This window comes from Podarcis tiliguerta (assembly GCF_965153285.1).
Source record: "Podarcis tiliguerta genome assembly, chromosome: 8".
Taxonomy (NCBI): domain Eukaryota; kingdom Metazoa; phylum Chordata; class Lepidosauria; order Squamata; family Lacertidae; genus Podarcis; species Podarcis tiliguerta.
This window is the reverse complement of record NC_139541.1, coordinates 69,297,551-69,319,144: the sequence shown is the minus strand read 5'-3', so window position 1 is coordinate 69,319,144 and position 21,594 is coordinate 69,297,551. Positions and strand designations below refer to the sequence as shown.

The 21,594-nt window shown below is 42.9% G+C and overlaps 1 protein-coding gene across 1 annotated transcript in view; it reads left to right on the top strand.

Moving 5' to 3' along the window:
• LOC310684163 (IgGFc-binding protein-like) overlaps positions 1-21,594 on the top strand; it is a 115,402-nt gene that overhangs the window by 64,591 nt on the left and 29,217 nt on the right. Inside the window, exons 16-17 of the mRNA XM_083454665.1 lie at positions 2,775-3,345; positions 3,640-3,839. Coding sequence (XP_083310791.1) covers positions 2,775-3,345; positions 3,640-3,839 — 771 coding nt within the window. The remainder of the gene's footprint in view (positions 1-2,774; positions 3,346-3,639; positions 3,840-21,594) is intronic.

The window sequence follows — 21,594 nt, the reverse complement described above, 5'->3', positions numbered from 1 at the left end:
CATGTGGAGGCTGCTGTTGGGCCAACTCAAAAGTACATGGCCTCCAAGGAATGGGAATGGGGGGGTTCTGTGTTACAGTGGTGCCAATTTTACCTCCAGGACTAAATTGGGACAGTGCTTTTTGGCCCTCCAGTAACTATGTTATGGGATGCTGCAGGGCACTATTTTATCTCCAGTGCTATTTAATATTTATCTAAAGCCACTGAGAGAGATCATTAGGAGTTTGGGGGCAAGGTGTCATCTGTTTGTTGATGATACTATGCACTATTTTCCCAGAACATGTGAATCAGGAGAAACCTTATAGTTTTTGTGTTATATGCTTCTTGTTCATTAATTTCAATGGGTCTATCTCTCTAAAACTAATATTGGACACAACCACTTGGCAAGAGCAGTGGTAACAATTCCTACTGCATTACATTCTAGGTTAATGAAGTCTATGTGAACCTGCCTTTCTACCACGAAGACAAGATAAAGGCTTATATTAGTGGGAGTGAGGTCTTCATCAAGACTGACTTTGACCTGACAGTAACCTTTGACTGGAACAGCTATGTCAAAGTCATTGTACCCAGTACATATGCCAATGCTGTTTGTGGCCTCTGTGGCAACAACAACTTGAACCCCAGTGATGACTTGACCATGAAGGATGGGAGACAAGCACCTAGCATATTCCATTTTGCAGAGAGCTGGAAGGTGGCAGAAGTCCCAGGTTGTTCACAGGGTTGCACCACCGATTGCCCGCCATGTGGAGAGGCACAGAAACAAGCTTATAAGAGCAACCAATACTGTGGCATCCTCATCAAGAGGGATGGGCCTTTCAGGCACTGCCATGAGATCATCGACCCAACGCCCTACTTCAATGATTGCATCTTTGATGTCTGCCAGTATCATGGCCTGCACAACATTCTGTGCAATGCCATCGGCTTTTACGGGGCAGCCTGTCAGGATCTGGACATTGAGCTTGAAGAATGGAGATCAGAGTCTTTCTGCAGTAAGTATTGCCTCTTGAAGCTGTGTTAGCAGAGGAACATAAGCAGTAACTTGACACCTGTTCAGATCATCTACTGTTGACATTGACATTGACACTGACATTGACATTGGCTCTCCAGACTCTCAGTTATCGACATTATCCAAGACATACTTGGAGATGCCAGGGATTAAGCCTGGGACCTTTTGTACGAAAAACGTGCTGTTTACCAGTGAGCCAATCCTCTTCCCTTACAATGTTCTGCCCCAAGGATATGCATGCCATATGTTGCGGGCTTATGGTATATGGAAATACAATTTAATCTAATGGTAACCTTTGCTAACATCTGCTGTAACCAGCAGATGTCACTCCATAGACATACTTTATAACAGAGCACAGCAGACCTATTCTACACCAGGTGACCAAAGAACCAGCCGTCCTCTGAAAGAACTTCTATACTAGCTTGAAATTCACCACTTTCTGATTTTGTCCTTTCTTCCAGGCCCTGCCTGCCCACTCAACTCTCACTACGAGCTCTGTGGAAATGGCTGCCCTGCCACTTGCCGTGGTCTCTCGGCTCCTGATGGGTGTGAAATGACCTGCAAAGAAGGATGCTATTGCAATCCAGGGTTCGTCTTCAGTGGGGACCAGTGTGTCCCTATTGGGAATTGTGGCTGTGAGCACGGGGGCAACTACTACAAGAAGGGAGAGTTGTTCTACCCTGGTTCATCCTGCCAGGAACAATGCCAATGTACAGACAATGGAGTTGTCAAATGCCAGGAAATCTCTTGTGGGCCCCATGAGGAATGCAGGGTGAAGGACGGTCTCCAAGGCTGTCATCCTGTAGGGTCTGGTACTTGCAGTTTGTCCGCAGGCTCCCACTACTTAACTTTTGATGGACGGGCCTACGACTTCCAAGGAACCTGCACTTATACTTTAGCTAAAGTCCAAGGAGAGGATGCTCAGCTGGCAAACTTTGCCGTGTCAGTGGAAAATGAAAGGTCACTGACTAAGATGATTGTAGTCTCTTTTCATGGATACACCGCTGTCATTGAGAAGGCAACAAACTGGAAGCTCAAGGTATGTCTCTCTGAAGCAGAAATGCCACCATAGTTCACCCACAATTCCTAAAACTGCAGGAGTCCTTGGGAGTATTTCATCTCCCACTGTCCCTTGTGCTCCATCACTGGGAATGGACGAATCTGACAATTTTTGTTTCTCTCAATTTCACATTTTTCCAGTACTGAATTCAGCTCTCCAGATTTCTGTGGCAATTCGCAATTGTTTTTTTCCTTAACCCTCCTGCTTTTAAGTGCAATTTTCTCCTAACAACCCTCCCCCTTTTTTACCGCTTAAAGATTTGCTAAAACATTAAGCAGTTTATAAAAGCTATAAACAAACAAACAAACAAATATTTTTGAAAGCAATTTTCTCTAATATAATGCATTTTTATTTGTCATTTTCACCAACATGTGGATTTCAATGTACATCTATAAATATATGCATTTTTGTCCACTTTGGGGGTTGGAAAACTGCAATGCAGTTTTGGAGAAGTTAGAATTTTGGTTGTTTTTAAGTAGATGTGTCACCCTGGGGAGACAGGGTGGTTTAATCCTGTTCGATTGCATAAACCTGCATTTCTGGTATGTGCATGAATTCCTCCCACAAAACAGGAGCAATTTAGAGGCATCTTTCATCTGTAACCTGCTTTGGGATGAATTTCCACCTGAAATGGAGTCCAAAACACCATTAAAGAAACATTAATAATTATTATCATTTAAACCTGTCACCTTCTCTGTGGTTAATGCAGGTGGATGGAGAGCTCTATACGCTGCCCATGAAGACAAAGGATGGGAAACTCTGGGCCAACCAGGAAGGAAACAATATCATTGTCCAGTCTGACTTTGGTCTCCAAGTCCTTTTTGACACCTCCTCTTATGTCCTGGTGTCTGTCCCCAGTAACTACCAAGGACTTGTCAATGGCCTATGTGGCAATTTCAATAAGGACAAGACTGATGACTTTATTCTGCCTACCAGAAAAAGCACCCAGAATGTAATCGAGTTTGGGGCCTCTTGGAAGGTTCCCATTGATGGTGCCAGATGCTCTGATGGTTGTGGAGATAAATGCCCTGTCTGTGATGCAGCCAAGACAGCGCCGTACCGACCAGAGAGTTCCTGCGGAATGATCCAAGCCCAATCCGGCCCCTTCAGGAGCTGTCACTCCTTGGTGGACCCTGCTGAATACTTCAACCACTGTCTGTATGACATGTGTGCAGCCAATGGTGCAGGAGAAACTCTCTGTAGGAGCATCCAGGCCTACGTAGCTGCATGTCAGGCTGCAGGAGTTACAATTGGAGCCTGGAGAACAAACAGCTTCTGCCGTAAGTTTGCACAGCAGGAACCCACAGTTACGTCTTCTAATCTTCTGCTGCTCCTTCCAGGACCTAATCAATAGAATCATTAATAATAATATTAATAGTTTATGCCAGTTAAAAACATGGAATAGGCCTTTAATTAACTTTTATTATAATTTCCCCCCGTACTGTGCATCCAAATGAATATGGATGAAATGCTTTCCTAACCCCTTCTATAATTAAAAATAGTTAGCCAATACACCATCCCTGCCTGGACTGCTTTTGACTCCTTCAATCACTGATCTTCACTCTCATTTTCAGCTCTCACTTGCCCACCCAATAGCCATTACAAGTTGTGTACAAGGACCTGTGATTCCACCTGCACCAGCTTATCCACTCTGCCCCGGTGCACCCAGAATTGCTTCGAAGGCTGCCAGTGTGACGGCGGCTACCTGTTTGACGGTGACAGATGTGTGGCAATGGGGAACTGTGGCTGCGTGCATGACGGACGCTACATCAAGGTAACTGCAACAGCTGTGAAAACAGCGATGTTTGCACATTCACTTGTGCCTCTTGTAAGTCAGCCTGCAAGGCCTCATGTTTTTCATGAATGGACCCCAGAGGAAGCAATGCATCATCAAGAGAAAAAAAGATTCCACAAGGAAAGAGCCATCACAGAAAAATACCCTTCTCATATTGCCATCCTCTACTGGATGATGACTCATGAAAGTCACTTGTCCACCAATGAACAGAGTTTCCCTTTGGGAACAAGTGAATTAGCAATAGGATGGTTTTAGACTGAGTCCAGACCTGCAAACAACATTTGTAGAGGTGGGGTTAGTGGGTTTTTTTACTCTGTTTTGGACTCTGAAAGCCAGAAAGATCTGAAAAGTTTATTGGAAGTGGTATACTGCTGCTGATGTTAGTGTTGGTATCAGGGTTGGTTATATTAGTCTATTTTTGGCTCTGTTTCACATGCATCGATTCATAATTCATAATTCTATCCCGTGCCCTTACTGCATTAACCCCCAATTTTGTTTATTTGTATTGGCACAAAATATTTAAATATGTCCTTCATGCACATTTTACTGTTTTGCCCACACAAAATTCATGGATGACAGAAAGGCCATTGCTTCTATACTATCATATAATTACATTCAGGATCTTGCTCTCATTTTATATCTTTGTGAATTAATAGTTTAACAAAACAAAACAAACCTTCATATGTTGATACATGTACTGGCATATTCAATCCCCCTTCCTTTTATTCCTTTAGTTTAGGAGTAGCAATATGATGCTCTCCAGATATCGTTGGACTACAATTCCCATCATTTCTGACTGTTGACCATGCTGGCTGGTGGTGATGGGCGTTTGGGGGGAGGGTCCAACTACATCTTGAGGGCTCCATGTTGGCTATCCATGCTTTAGACATAGCAGGGTATGTTCATGGAAGCTATAAACCTCGCTGACAATTAAGAAACATTTTCAAAGGCTTGGAAGGATAGCTATAAACTGAATAAGAATGAATTAGCTAGGAGATTATGGGAAAAGGTGGCATTTATCAACCTGACAGTGTTATAGAAATATGGAAATTATAAAGAAAAATGACACAGGTGGAAGCCAGTGGTGCAATATATATATAAAAAAAGAGCTTGGAATAAATGTCATACTAATATAGTATGAATGAATATATTAAAGTATAAAATGTGACCTATTTTACTATTGATTTATCAGCTATGTAGCACTGGTGGACTAGAATATAGTTGTATAGAGGAATTTCTAAGTACACAGTTGTATATGTTGAATGTCTGTTTCTATATGATTTCTTTTTTACCTTATTAAAAAGAATTAAAGTTTGCATTTAAATTTTAACTTTTTCTACTCTTCTCTCTCTCTCCCTCCCTCCCTTTGTGGGCTGTAAATCAACCAGGCTGGAGAGAATATTGTCTTAGAAGACTGCTTGAAAAAATGTACCTGTAGCCCATCCGGCCGACTGGTTTGTGCAGAAAACAGTTGTCAGGAAGGAGAGATTTGTGCCCTCCACAACGGTGTGCGTGGCTGCATAAGGGAAAATGGCGAGTGCATCCTCACCCCTGGAGCACAGCTGACCTCCTTTGATGGAGCCTCAGGGGAGATTCCCAACCTAGGAGCCTATGAGGTTACATCCCTCTGCAACGACAACGACCCCTTTTGGTTTAGGATCGTAGCAGTTGTCCAGGAACACGACGGTTCAAATTTGCCAGCTGCAACAACAATACATGCATTTTTCAAAGGGATGTATTTTATCACTGTAAAAATGAACAAGGAGACACGGGTAAGATCCTCGGGCAGGTTCTCAGATTTCATCCAATGGCATATTTGCATAATGATTAAACTATCTCCGTTAATTTCAAGACGTCTGCTCTGTGTAGACATGAGTTGGACACAACCTCTTATTTATCTGTTTGTTTATTTTCCGCATTTGTATGCTGGACCAATGCAATAGCTTGCCAAGCTCTCACCCACAGGGCAAAAGGGCTTCCCCATTTTTAAAAAGCAACTAGCTATCCAGGCCAATAGTCAGTGCTGTTGGGAATTGTTGCTCAGGTACATTCAGAGATTACCAGGTTGGCTACCCCTGATCTACAGGTAGGGAACCTGAGCCCAAGAGCCAATGTGGTCCTCTGAGCCTTTCTGTCTGACTCTCAGGACTCTCCCCTGGACCTCCCCCTTCCCAGGCCATACCCCTTGAGGTGTGAAAATACCTCCTGGTTGCCTGGATGGATGAGAGTCCTATGTGTTTAGAAGCCTGACTTTTGTGACTCAGTTCAAACCCGGAAATGCCGGAGAGAGTTGGAGAGTCCTTGCAACTTGTGAGGAGACCATCCCCGGAGCCCAAAGAGGACTTCAGTGAGGGCTAAGGAAGCCCCAAAGAGACCGAAGGCATAACAGGGCTTTGTTTAGGCTGTTCAGCCTCCCTGCCTAACATCTGACATGTGAGGCAGCGCACTTTCCCACATGTCCTCCAGCCTCCTGCTGGCCCCAGAGCTTCAACACTAGTTGTGCATATTTCTGGATACAGCTATTTTGGTTTGGATTGGAGAGAGAACGGCAGAGAGGGCATTGAAAGGGTGTTTATTTATTTTTATTTTATTTATTTATTAAATTTCTATACACTGTCCTACTTCCGTAGATTTCAGGGTGCTTCACAACATAAAATTGCAATATAAAAAAGGCAAAACACACAATAGAAATAAGAACAGAAACAAACCAGTAATAACCCCCTCTCCATTCCACAACACATTTAAAAGGGCATCGGATGTCAATCAGCCGAAGTCTTGGTTTAAGAGGAACGTTTTCTCTTGGTGTCTAAAGGTGTGTAAGGAAGGCACCAGGTGAGCCTCGCTGGAGAGAGCATTCCACAAATGGGGAGCCACTGCAGAAAAGGCCCATTCTCATGTCGCCACCCCCTGGACCTCTTGTAGAGGAGGCACATGAAGAAGGGGCTCAGAGGATGATCATATGGAGAGAGGTGGCCCTTGAAGTATTGCAGTCCTGATCAGTTTAAGGTTGCTCCTCATTTTGTGTGATTTCACTTATGTGCACTGAGCCCTAGAAGGTAACCCCTGAGTAGGGGGACGCCTATTCTAGCTCAGCACCTTTCACCCTCTTTTCTGCATTTCAGGTAAATGGGCGCCAAAGGACACTCCCGGTGAAGTTTTCTGAAGATGTCTCTATAAGCCTCTCTCAGGATGTGATTGTGATTAAATTAGCCTCTGTAGTAAAAGTTCTCCTTGAACCCAATGGGGAAATGAAAGTGCAAATCAGCAAAAGCCTGGAAGGAAAGGTCTGTGCCTCATGCGGGAACTTCAATGGAAATGGTGCTGATGATCTGAAGTTGCCCAATGGGAAGATAGCAGGAAATATGGCTGAGGTCATTGATGCCTGGAAAGCTGAGGACTTCTCTGGCAGGTGAGCAATTCTGGGAAAGGTCTTTGCCTAAAGACGACATGGGGTAAAACAGGCACATTACAGCATACTCCTCTTGGTGTTGGAATCAGGGAACCAGCAAACAATTTTCCAGATCAGAACACGGCCTTGACCAAATTAGGCTGGGGCACTGGGAAGGAAAAAGGACAGCCAGGCAGCCTCTGCAAAGAGCAAAATAGGGCTGTTTGCAAAAGGGCTTTCAAACAGCCCTGCATTGCACTTGGGCTGCACATACCTATTCCTAGCAGGGGAACACAATCACACAGTCAAATTATACAGGACTGAATTCTCCACTTACCGGCTGGTGAGCAGAGGATGAAATCCTGTTGGCTGCCCAGGACTGCTTCACAAACATGTTACCCGCAGGCACTACACTGGGGAAGCTTACCCCAGTAGTATTGAAAGAGGGGTTGCCAGCACTGCAGAGGTCCCAAGGTAGGAAGAAGAGAGTTAGCCCTGTGACTAGTGGGGTAGAGAGGAGGAGAGAGATACTGGCTACTGCCCCTGTGGTGTGCCAGCACTGGTGGTTGGATGGTTTCTCACTGCCAGCAGTTATGGTTTCCACAGTGATGCTGATGGCTGATGGAGGAGTCAATTTGGGAGGTGATAGTGAGTGAGGTAGGGCTGGCTCAGGCAACTTCTCTCCATAAATACAGGTGGCAGTGGTTGCAGCAAGTGAGATCAGCCTGGAGTGGGACATTGTTGTCAGTGGCAAGGGTGGCTGGACCCTGTACTCCAATGAGCTGAGATACGTTGGGGGCAATGATGCAGGAGGAGGAAGGGGAAAGAGGGTATGGTTAGCAGGCATGTCATGGCGGTCAAGCACATGCTATGGCAGTGCAGGAGCAGCCCACCAATGGTGCAACACTGCTGGCTGCAAGAATCTGCTTTACCGTCATGCTCTGTGTAGAGAACATTCTTGCAACATACAGCAGGACTGAGATTTTCTGTTTTCTGCAGTGTGGTTGCGGGACAACGACACAGCACTTTCTTTCCCTGCCCCTTTCCCAATCATATAGGGTTCAAAAAACTATAAATTGCATTAGCCCCATCCCTCAAATTGTTCATGGGTGGGCATTCCATGAGTCGTTCAGGGTTGAGTTGGGGAAGGAGGGCAGGCACAGCCCTCAAAATGAACAAATTACACTATCCATTTCTATAGCTCTGTATTTTTTTGGTTTCTTAGGATTCCTGAGCAATGCCAGGCACTTTCTGCTAGTGTTAAAAAAATATCTACAGTGGGGCGGGAAGTCTTGTGAAGATTCTCACAGAGTCATAAACAAGCTCACACTACATTCTTCACAATCTTATTTTACAGGGATGTCTAAAAGCTGTCTGAGCCAAAGTGGAACCCTCCCTTTTCTGCTCAACCATCAGTGGCAACTATTCACATGCATGTTCTTGAGCAACATTCTTCTGTGCATAACATCCCACCTGCAAAACATTTTCATATTGCTCAAACCTCTATCAATATGACTCTGATTACAAAAAAGATGATGACACTTTCCCCTAAGAATCAATAAATCCTTTGGGTGTGGGAACTTGTCAGGACTGACATTACTTTGTTCAGCATGGTTTTAGCTCTGTGGATATGCAAAACCAAACAACAACAAAAACCTGTGGGGTGCGGGAAGCTCTAATAATGGTTATATTCAAGCAAGAAGTCAAGGAAACAATATGGTCTAGAGTGGTATCCAGATGATGGGTCCCCAGATGTTGTTGGATCACAGTTTGCATCATCCCTGACCATTAGTTAAGCTAACTGAGGATGGCGGGTGTTGCTACTCAAGACTATCAGGGGGCAAAGAATGCTGAATTTCCTTCTAGACTCCAAATTGTGCATCAGAGTACTAAAGGTATGGACTTGGTACTCATCCTCACCTAAGAAGAGCTCTGTTGGATCAGACCAAAGTCCTCTAGTCTGCATTCTGTTCTTACAATTGCTAAGTAGATGATCGTGAGGGCAGTAGCTTTCTTCTACTAGTTCTTCTGGTATTCAGAAGCACGTTTACATCATAGATTTGTGAGGATTATATAAATCAAGGTTCATATTATGTGTAACACAGCCAGATTTCAAAGCGCTCTTCTTTGATTTATTCCACAGAAGTAGCGAACAGGAGCAAGACAACTGGCATTAGGAGACACTTTGTCATCGTCCTGGGTTGGCTGGGCTGCCATCTGATATTAGAGGTCCTCAGGGCCGGCTCCAGACATTATGGCACACCACCCCAATTGTAGTTTGTTAAGGGTGCTTATAGGCATACTGTTGAGGCTCATCACGTGCCCCCAACCCAGATGCTGATCCTCACTCCTCCCTTCTTCCTGATGCTGATCTTCACTTGGGAAATATGGAAATGAGGGGCATGTAGATCAGCATCAGAAATGGGAGGAAGGAAGACATACAACGATATCAGACAACAAAAGAAAAGTCCCTAGGGTATACAGCAAATGATGGATTTGTTAAATGTTTATTTTCTCTTATTAAAAAAAATAAATATATGTGTAGACAGACAAATATTTTGTCTAACACAATCACCTAACACAGGATAAGTTCCTGCTTAATGTAATGTAAATAATTGCAATGTAAACTTACCTAGTGTCTTAACAGCAGTGTAAATTCCGGAGCCGGGTGCCAAGATTAGGTTCCAGTTAGACTGATAGTCCAAGATGAGTTCCTATGTCAATCCATCCTCCTCTGAGTAAATTAAATATATTTCCTTTACTTTGTTTGTCCTGCAGCAAAGCTGCATTATACTGAATCGGACCATCTGGTCCATCTAAATCAGTATTGTCTACTCCAGGGATGGGTAACCTCTGGCCAATGCACCAAATTTGGCCTAGCAGGAGTCCCAGTTTGGCCCATGAGTCCCTTTCTCACAAACCATGCTCACCTGCCCCACACTTGATGACATATGGGTTGTCAGGTGTGTGGCATGTACTGGCCTGGCTATAAAGCAACAATCTGGCCCAACCACACTCTAGTGGGTTTCCATCCTCCATGGGTGGGCACCGGTGGGCTTACCCAGCAGCAGTGATAAGGATCATTAATCTTGATCAAGGTCATTAATCATTAAAAAAGGTCATTTAAAAAATGCAGGGTTTTTTGGAGCCGCGATCTTGCATGGCACACTGTTGTAAATAAAAATATGCCCTTTTCCCTTATGGGGTATCCAAGAGCCCATATAGAGTCCTTACATAGGTTCCCTATTGGTAGGAGAAAATAACAGAGGCCAACCAGAGAATATTGAGAAGCAAAGCAGCTAGTAAGCTTGATCTTTATTGATCTGTTGCAACAGGGTACTCCCCTCCCACGCAGGAGAGGAAGAGAACCCCCCAGAATTGCTGTGCCAGAGCTTATAAAGACTTTTGAAAATCCCATTCTGTAGATCAGGACCACCCCCAGAAACATTATGCATGCATCACAGAAGGGGTGTAACCTAAGACCACCCCTCAGATCCCACCTACATCACAAATTTAAATGTTGTTTTTCTCCTTGTCACAGTTTATCTCCAGTCTAGCAAGTTACTTGATTGGATTGCCTGGGGTGCTTGGCCATTCTTTTGTGGTGTTAAAAATACTTATTTCCTGGGCCAAGTCACACCTTATTCAAACAGACATATCCTTGAGACAAGATTTGTGAGGAAAGACAATGGGGAGGCTTTTCCACAGAGAAAGGATTTGGTCAGTTTAGGAATCAAAATGGTTCCAGGTTGGTCTTCCTGTGTTGATCTATGCATGTGCAGTTATGAACATTACCATCTATCTAATACCATGAAATTCCTATCACATTATTTCCCCCCTCTGGGGCTAGAATTTTTCTTAAAAATTTTTGCCCCACAAATAATAACATCATATATTGTAAATGGATGCCTTTTCTGTAAATATATCATATAAAAATAACATATGTTGCATTTTGTTACTAAAGTACTTGTGGCATTCTAGCTCTTGTGAGAAACATTTTCTCAATAGTGGCTATGCTTTACATTTAGCAGGAAGGTCCACTACTGACTGAAAAATGCAGCTGGTGTTTTGTCCTTCGCCATTTTTGTGTGTTTCTCAGGTGTCAAGCTAGCTCTTCTGTGGTCTCACACTGGCATAGTGCTACAGCAACACATCCTGTTGAATCCCCTTGGGGCTTTCATTTAACCTTGTCGCCTGGCATTCACCATAGCCGGCACAACTTGGACATCTCATGAGAGAGCTGTCTTTGCCTTGCCTTCCTATGGGATTTTATTATAGCAGGCTCTGGTCTTGCACTCATGGGAAGTTGCTCACTTGCACTTAAAGGACCAAAAAGCTGGTTGCAGCCTGGATACACTTGCCCAATTCAAACTGAGTCCAATTTGAATTTATCTTGCCCCATGGTTCTCAACTTTTCAAACCAATCTGTTAAAAGAAAACCATTCTTAAAAGGGCACTTGTCCAAATAAGTCAATTTAACTCTATAAGGGATCATTCCTGCTAAACCAAAGCATATCCACCTTCATGTATCTTAGAAGCTTCTCCTTGGTAAAGCGAGTTTTAGCACATTTTAAAATGGATAGGGAAAGCTGGCAGAGTGTTAGGTGGAACTATGAAATGTGGTTATAAATTGATCTAAACATTGGACTACACAATAGCCTGGTCTATTAGAACGCATAAAATGTATGATAGTTCTCTATTGGTTTGTAAGGAATAAGACATTAAACATAAAAACAATTACACACAAAAATTGCCCCCCCCCCTTTGTGGAAATCACACTGTCAAGGCACATTTCAACATTCCTATATAATAACACCTAATACAAAACAAACTAATTAAATATCAGTTGCATATCTTGAGACAATTGTGATCTTCTCAATCCTGGAGCACAGTCTTAAGGTTCAAAAGTGAGACAATGTCCTTAGAATTCAACTCCTCCCCCCTTTGTCAGCTCCCCTCCCCCCTCAGTCTATATCCTTTGAAAGAGATAGCTGTGGGCATTTTGAAAACTGGTGTCTGTTGTTGCAGGTCTTGTGATGGTGAAGAACTGAGTTGAGGGGTTGTTGCTGCTTTTTCATCATTGCACATCTGTCCTGTAAGGGGGCAGGGGTTTTGGGGAACTTAAAAGACAGAGTTAGAAAAAGAAGGGGCAAAAGCCCCCCCCCAATCTCCTTGAGTTATCTTAGCACGTTAAGCCTTTTACTCATTTTAATATTATTATCACATTTTCATATAATTACTGTTATTATCTGCTAAGTTTGTTTGCTTCCCTTCACTTAGTTTTTGTTTGTTTTTTTCCATATCATTTAATAAAAAATTACTCCACATGCATAGAAAGAGAACTGAAAAAAATACAACAAAGGTTAAAAAATAAAAAAGCAAAGAATTAGATTACCAGTCAGATCTAAACAGACTTGACACAAAGACATCAGATTTAGAAAAGAATTATTTTTAAATAATACAAAGAGATTATCAAAACCACACAGATTACTAATGGACTAAAAAATGGCAAAACAATGGAAAAAGGCTTAAAATTCAGCATGTGCTATCTGATAAGTAGAACTTGATGAAAATGACTTTCAACATGTGATGGACATGTCCCAAAAGTAATACACACACACAAAATTACCTATGAGGAACCAAAAATAAATAAATGTTAAGACACACAATTTTTTAAAAAAAAAACAACCTGAAGTAACCTGTTTTAGCATTCTAACAACCCAATGAAAAACTGATTAATAAATGAAAAACAGATTATTTGTAACCTAAAAAAAAAGTGTCAAAGCCACAAAGAGATAGAGGGAAATCAACTAGCAGGGATTCAGACTTGTTTTGCTGAACAGAAAGAAAGTGACTGTTTGGCTTTAAGGGAAGAAAGACATAAGAAATACAAATGCAATTACTTTTTATACAGTATTTAAATCACTGTTTGCATCCCCTCATTATCATTTGTGCTGTGGGAGAAAGGAAGGGACAAACACTTTGTTAGTGGGGTTCACATATCCTGTTAAAAGGGAAAATTATTTCATGTGAGAGGTCTGTCAGGAAATGCTGTTCCTAAAATGTATAGGCATATACACACACATACCAAAAAACAACAACAAAAAACTGTTATAAACTACTCAAGAGAGGAACTCACAGTAGGAGTGCTTTGATATTTACCTGTGAAAAGAATTTGGCATGTTAAGATTTTGAAACTTGGCAACCTCTTGACTTTTGATGGTCCAGTACTTAGCCCTTTTGTCTTAAGTAGCCCTTGGAGCAAAAGACACATTAAGGGTGATTTCCCTCAATGGTTCCAAGTTTTACATAAGGGAATTTGGATAGGTTTCTCCTTGCAGCACAGCTCTCCAAACCTCCTCTCCCCCCTCCTTTCTCTCTCTCTTTTTTAAGCTGATCTAGCCTCTGTGCATGTGCAGAGTTCATGTCTCAGCAAACCTTTTCTACTATTGAAATTGTTGCATCTTTTGGCTAAATTTCCATTTGAATAAGGGAAGGGAAGGGTAAGGAGTAGATTTTATAAATAAGGTTAGATTTTAAAAACAAAAAAGAGAAACTCAGCAATTCAAGTATTCACCAAAGCTAGCAATTTCAGCCCAAGCAAAACGACTGCTTCCTTTATGTACAGGAAAGGGCTAATACCCCTCTGGCCATTCGCAGAACAATGCCACGCCCTTATATATGGGAAAAAATGGCCAGAGAGTCAGAATTCATAAGATTTTTAACATTCTCAGTCATTTTCAGCCTTACCATTTGCAGACAAAATTTTTCCTGCCCTTTATTTACAGGATGGTGAAGGCTACTCAACTTTATACTATATGAACTTTTTATGTGCTTAAACTTTGAATAAACTTTTAAGTCTGATTTTTTTAAATAATAGACAAAATGATTAACACTGTAATCACTTAAATGCCTGACCTCACCAGTTCTGCTTCAAAACATCATGGCTTTCACCTCTCACATTTTTTAAAAAAAACAAAGAGCAAAGTTGGGCTGATTTTCAACTCATCACATGCTTGCAGACACATGGCCCTCCACACAGCCACAAATTGGGAAACTTGAAAGGGACCCTGCGGTCATCTAGCCCAACCCCAAAATACAGGGTTCATAGCAAGATTTCACAGCAAGATTTGTACTACCAAAGAGACACACACATTTTAAGTACAGATTTACAACTGGGAAAGGAAACATCTATGCTCCTACCATGTACTAAGGAAGAGGAAAATAAAAGTACCCAACTTTATACAGAACCCTTTTAGCAGATCTTGAAGCTAGTTTGAGTGAGAGTTTAATTCCTTAGACTAAAGAGTGCAAGTTCCTAGAAAAATGATCTTTAAAGAAAGATTGAAGTGAACATTTTCCCTAAGATAGGGATCTCTTATAAAGCATAGTTAAAACAGCCATAGATTTGATTTAAAAGGAATACAAAAGTTAACAATTCTTCCTGAACTTGCAGAGGAATAGTAAGCCTAATCTATGCCCCCCCCCCTTTGCAGTTTCCTTTAAAGGAAGCTTACTTGGGAGTAAATTTACCTGGCACAGAAGTAAGAAGGAAAGGGGGAAAAAACTGAAAGAGACAGAATGAGACAAGGGGGGGCATTTTCTAAGAAGAGAGACCAGGAAGTCTTATAGAGACTGATATCAGGAGCCTTACAATAATTCTTCTGTCCAACCAAATCAAAGTTAAAACTGGACTCAGATATTTTTCTTAGAAGGAACACCATACTTTCATAGGAATATGCTTAATGAAATACACTGCATTTTAGCTTGAGAGAGCAATTGTGCTCAACTAGGCTTTTGCAGCAGAAACATTAGGTTAACTTCACATTCCAAAATAGACTGGAACACAGGTGTACTCACAAACTCAAAAGTTACAACAAAACACCATTTACCATTAGACTTAAAATCACCCTCCTCACTTAAACTAGAGGAAGGAGGTGGGGTAATCCTCCTTTCAGAACACAAGTAGCACATATACAGGATTTTACCACTTGGGAGGAAAACTCTCTTTTAGAGCCTCTCTCAAATAACAAACATTTGCACACTTCATTCTCATTTTTGTCTTCTTTAAGATTGATAAAGCCCAACATGGCTTTCTTAGATTTAAAATTTTGGAGCAAGCTTGCATTTTTATTTTAGATGGCACAATTAGGATAAGCAGCTGCTGGATGTTACCTAAGTACAATTTAAACACAGGAAAAACGTTTCTTAAACACAAATTGAAGGGGACTGTCAGAGTCCAGGCAGGAAGTAAGCACCAATTGGGCTTCTTTCATGCCAGGGGTCTGGGGACTATTTTTCTTTTGATTGAGGTGCACCCATTTTCAATTTTAAAGGGGTTTGGACCTGGGCAAAACTCCGAAAACTGGACAAAGCTCCGAGGGGGAAAAACCTGGGGATCCTGGGGATACCTAAAAACCTGGGGATACATGGACAATTCTCCGAGGGAAAAAACCTGGGGATAAAAACCTGGGGATACCTGGACAATCTCCGAGGGAAAAAAACCTGGGGATAAAAACCTGGGGATACCTGGACAATCTCCGAGGGAAAAAAACCTGGGGATAAAACCTGGGGATACCTGGACAATCTCCGAGGGGAAAAAACCTGGGGATAAAACCTGGGGATACCTCACTTAATCTCTATTCTACAACCCACAGCAACCTCCTTGCCTCTTACAATCTAACTCAGAGTCCCTACTGAACGCTTGCACACTTGCAATGCCAGATTGAGACTCTGGAATATGAAAAGATGGAAAGGAATTCAGTGCCCTTGCGTTCTCTGTTCACAGGTCATTTCTAACAAAGATCGCCATAGCAGAGGTGCGGCTGCGCTGGGAATTATAGTTTTTCAGTGCAGAAGAAATTGCACAACCTTTCTGGGCAAAACTCCGAAGGAATAGGTTGGCATATAGAATTAAGTGGAAGAAATCACACACAACCTTGTGCCTGGGCAAACTCCGAAGGGCTAGGGCTGGTGTTGAGATTGAGAGGACAGAAAGGAGAAGGCAATTTTTTTCAAGAGTTAAAGTGAGGAAAGAATAAGGATTTGAGAAGTATAGGTTTGCTGTGGTTTGCAGAATCCCACCCTACTACCCATTTTTCCTACTCATACTCACTTCGCAGGCGCTGTCCTGGTGATTCTGGGATCTCTTGACTGGTTGTTTAAGGCCGGCCTGATCAAGCGTTGCTTCCTCTGGTTAGCTCTGCTGAACCTCCAGTTATTTCCAGACCCTGGGATCGATGGAGGACTGGTTATTCCTCCTGGCAAACTGCCTGGTGCGCGCTGGATAACCATTCCTTCCTCGCTTCCAGAATCCGGGTAACCAAAAGTCCCTTCGTGGTCGCCATCTGTTGTAAATAAAAATATGCCCTTTTCCCTTATGGGGTATCCAAGAGCCCATATAGAGTCCTTACATAGGTTCCCTATTGGTAGGAGAAAATAACAGAGGCCAACCAGAGAATATTGAGAAGCAAAGCAGCTAGTAAGCTTGATCTTTATTGATCTGTTGCAACAGGGTACTCCCCTCACACGCAGGAGAGGAAGAGGACCCCCCAGAATTGCTGTGCCAGAGCTTATAAAGACTTTTGAAAATCCCATTCTGTAGATCAGGACCACCCCCAGAAACATTATGCATGCATCACAGAAGGGGTGTAACCTAAGACCACCCCTCAGATCCCACCTACATCACAAATTTAAATGTTGTTTTTCTCCTTGTCACAGTTTATCTCCAGTCTAGCAAGTTACTTGATTAGATTGCCTGGGGTGCTTGGCCATTCTTTTGTGGTGTTAAAAATACTTATTTCCTGGGCCAGGTCACACCTTATTCAAACAGACATATCCTTGAGACAAGATTTGTGAGGAAAGACAATGGGGAGGCTTTTCCACAGAGAAAGGATTTGGTCAGTTTAGGAATCAAAATGGTTCCAGGTTGGTCTTCCTGTGTTGATCTATGCATGTGCAGTTATGAACATTACCATCTATCTAATACCATGAAATTCCGGCACACCCAAACACATTTTTAGGCACCGTGCCCAAAAAGGAGGGGGGGGGGTCCTGTGGCACAAAATTGCGGCCACCAAAATGTTTGTTGAGCTCTCACAATAAAAAACAGGAAGGTGGCAGCCAGGATTTTGGCTTCAAAGTGTTGGAGGGTATGCTGAAACTGATGCCAATATTGCTTCAGGAAGCTCCACCCAGCCTGATTCAACTGTGGCATCAAAATCAGCATTAATCTGAGCGATTTCCTCCTCCAAATGATTTGCAGATGTTTTGCAACTAGCTACGGAGTGGTCCATTGTTAATGATGGAATATTGGCCTAGACCAGCCAGTTTAACACTCTGAACTGCTCAGTTACAATTGCAAACATCTCTGCCTACTGAGCATGCTGGTTGGGAACAATGGGACAGTATCAGCAAAGCTCAGGTGCTGACAGGAGGAGAAGAAGCAGGCACAGGGAGAGGACAATTAACAGCAGAAAGCAGAGAGGAGGGGGAGAGCAGCTGTAATCTGAGCTCTGACCAAAGGGACAGACAGATGTGTTAGAACTACTACAATAGTGGGCAAGATGTTGGAATGCAGGAAATGCCAAATCTCACAGGATTTCAAAAGTGGCAGAGATGTGTGAAAGATACTGGAAGAGAAGGTGGGGGCTTCCGTTCTGGGGAAGGGGGAGGAGCTCAGTCTGGGCAACTCCATCTTCTGGGGAGGACGATGAGTAGAGGAGCTCCGTCTTAGTTTGTTGTTTTAGCAATAAATCTGAAATAATTAACAGCCAGAGTCGCCTTGCGTTTGTGGGAGAAACCAAGCCGTAAGAATGATGCGAGGTAGTCTGTGGCCTCAGCGTAAAATTTTGGGGACGGCAGGCAGGGACTGGTAGGGTGAGCTGGGGTCAGTGATGATATGGTTGGTGAGTAAAATGAGACATGAAAGTAATAAACAAATGGGAAGGCAAAACAACATAACTAAGGAAGACAATAGGTAGGACAAAAGTATAAAAGATCATTTAACAATGTGAACAACACAACAGACACATCCCAATTCTTTTTTTTAAAAAAATAACAGTAACAATAACAGAAAAGAATATCCCAGAACATTGTAGCTATCAAAAGACACCAAGAATGTGTGGTCCTTTCAAGTTGAGTGGAGCAATCAGTCTTTAGAGGAGGAGGAGAAAGATGGCAGGAAGGTGTGAATCCCAGGGGAAGTGTAAGGTGAGAACGTTGTTTTTCTGAGAACAATGACAACGCAAGACACTGGGTGCAGAGAAATACCACCTATGGAGTTGGCAGCCAAGAATGAATGAATAACATTAGTCAAAATTAAGTTGCACTTTCAATCATGAAAGGAATTTTGGGGATGCATAAAGGTCAAGGTCCATTGCAGTAATTTCACAATAAACTAGTTGGGGTTTGGTTGTAAGGTATTTGGCAAACTGAACGATTTAGCAAGCCCATTTTGCACAAGGTGATTTCGAAAGCCAACGAATTCTAAAATTTCAAGAGCTCAGTTCCTACAGCCATCAGCCCTAGCAAAGCATGACCAATGGCAAGGGTGAAACAAGTTCAAAAAGTGAAATTCCGGACACAAAAGTTGTTGAGCTTTTTTCGTACTGCTTCCAACTACAAGCTTGTAAAGGGCTTGTAATTCTGCAACATCTTGAGGGTATCAGCTTGATGGAAGTCTAAACCACAGCTTGGGCCTTCAGGGGCAGCAACGTGGGGGATCCTCGCTCAAGACAACTAGAAGTATGACTGAGATGAGTTGGACCTGCTTCCCATTCTCAGACTCTGAGCTCCATCCCTTTCTGGTATCACCTGGCTGGGCAGAGGTGGGGGGGAAGCAAAAATCACTGGCATCTGTTCTTCTGCCCCACCCCCCACCCCACCTGAGGTTTGTCTGAATTTAAAGGAACCGCCCAAATCCCTGGCTGCTGGTCTTTAATCTCTTCATGATAAATTGCAGTTTCTTAATCTAACAGCAGTTTTCTGAAATCATTACCACATCCTGGATGAATTCTTTTTAAACCTGCCTCATCTGCTTTGGCTATTCCCTAAAATGGTATCAAACATTTAAAAGAGAAAAAAAAGAAACAACAATTGCAGAGGCTCTGTGCTGAAATAAGTAGTTTCTCATTAAAATGGAAATGCTATTTTAAGCGCAATGACCTAGGGTTAACCCGGGTATTGGAAAACCTATTCGACTGCAGAAATCCCTATTAGTTCATTTCAATTTTCCTGGCTCTTGATGGACAAAGGACTCGGATCCGGATCTCATTTTCTAATAAAAACCTTACAGAATTGTAGAGCTGTAGAGTTGGAAGAGACACCAAGGGTCATCTAGTCCAACCCTCTGCTAGCCAGTAATATCCCTCATATCCATGGGATGCACAGACCAAGCAAGGAGCACTGGTGCAGCAGGTGCAGAACATGGCTATGAGAGTAGAGGCACTGATCCCCCAGCTGACATGCCCCCTGCATTCCTGTTAGAAATGAGTGGGGCAAATGGGGCTTTAGCAGGGAGGCAGCTTTGGATTGAGCAAGCAAATGAAAACCCACATGGGGGTTGGGGTTGAGTTCATGCTGAGACTGGCATTTCCATGCCCCAGGCAATGGAGGGGGTGGCCATGCTGGCTTAGAATCGGACTGGGCACCAGTCATCTCCTCAGTGGGCAGAGGCCTATGCCATACCCTCCAACATTTCTGTGATGAAAACAGGGACGTCCCATTCCACAATGATAATTTTTACTGTTTATACCCTGTTCATCTGACTGGGTTGCCCCAGACACTCTGGGCTGCTTCCAACACATATAAAAGCATAACAAAACATTAAACTTTAAAAAACAAACAAAAAAAACCCCTTCCCTATACAGGATTGCCTACAGTTGGCTCGGGGGTCGGATAACTCCATAACCTCCAGCATCTCTCCAATGAAAGGGGAGGGAGAGGGGAAATCATTTGAATTTCACTTGCTGATTTGAACAAAACATCCAACTCTTGGCTGTGGGTGTCTGGTCTAATAATGCATTTCAGCAGGCCCTTCCAATGAATACCACAATTTCTGCAAATTGGACCACAATGTCTCAAGTTTCAACATCTCATTCCAAAGAAATGTACAGTCCCTAAAACTGCACCAGGCCCCTGGGGCATGAGGACATAGGAAGGTGCCTTATACCAAATAAAACTGTTGTTCCATCTGGCTCGCTATTGTCTGCACTGACTAGCAACAGTTCTCCACAGTTTCAGTCAGTGGATGCTCCCAATCTCACCTGGAGTTGCTGAAGATGGAACCTGAGACCACCTGCATTCTGCCATGGGCCTTCCTCATATAGTATTGCAATAGTTAGGCTGTGAAATGAGTAACTGCTCCGAAAAGAACACAATGCACTGGAGTTGACACTTGATGGGCAAGCTAGCTTTTGATTCAATTTGGAATCTGATTAGCCAATTGCATGCTTCCCTGCAGAATGCTCAGAAACAGGCCAGGTATCTCCCCCCACACCACCCCATATCACCCCATGATTTTCAACCAGCCTCCACATCCTTACCCCCAAGACTTGGACAGGTAATTTTTAAGGCTTTGGGGATCTGCAAGGAAATCTGGTCAAGCCCCTGAGATTTGACAAGAAGCTCTGCAATCCCAGGGCTCAGGTGAGCAAGGTCCAAGAAACGGGTCAGCCTAAATGACTGACATCTTGTAAGCCCTCTTCCTAACACTTTCTCGATCTGCCTTATGGCGATGCCAAAATGCTCTGCCCCAAGGCTTGGCATTCCATGGAAAATCAATGGTTATACGATTGGAACTTAAGGCCAGAGCTTTAAACACCTTCACATGGGATAATGCCACAGACAATGGGGAACTGCAGTGGCCACAAGGGGCATGCAGAATATTTCACTACCTCTTGTACTTTCACAGTTTCTCTAAACCAGAGTTGGGATCTTCAAGCATTACGGGGGTGTCACCCTGCAGGCCTCTCTATCTGGCATGGGGGCTCTCCCCAAGCCACACCCCTCCCCAGCATTGATTCACACCTTTCCATGTCAGAGGGTATGTTCTTCTTGAGTGTTTTGACTGGAATCTGTCCTTAGTGCTCTTGATGGAAGTCACAATATGGCTGCTCTGTGGTTCATGGCATAACACAAAATGGCTCACTTATCTATTACAGCTCTGACTTCACCCATGGGTTCAAAACACCCAGGGTGGTTTACAACAATTAAAGCACAACATCAAAAACAGTTTTAAACAACTTTGAATTACAGAAATAAGGTGGATTCTTAAAATATTATTATTACTATTTATTGAATTTATATACAGGCCCTATACCTGGGGGTCTCAGGGCAGTTCACAGA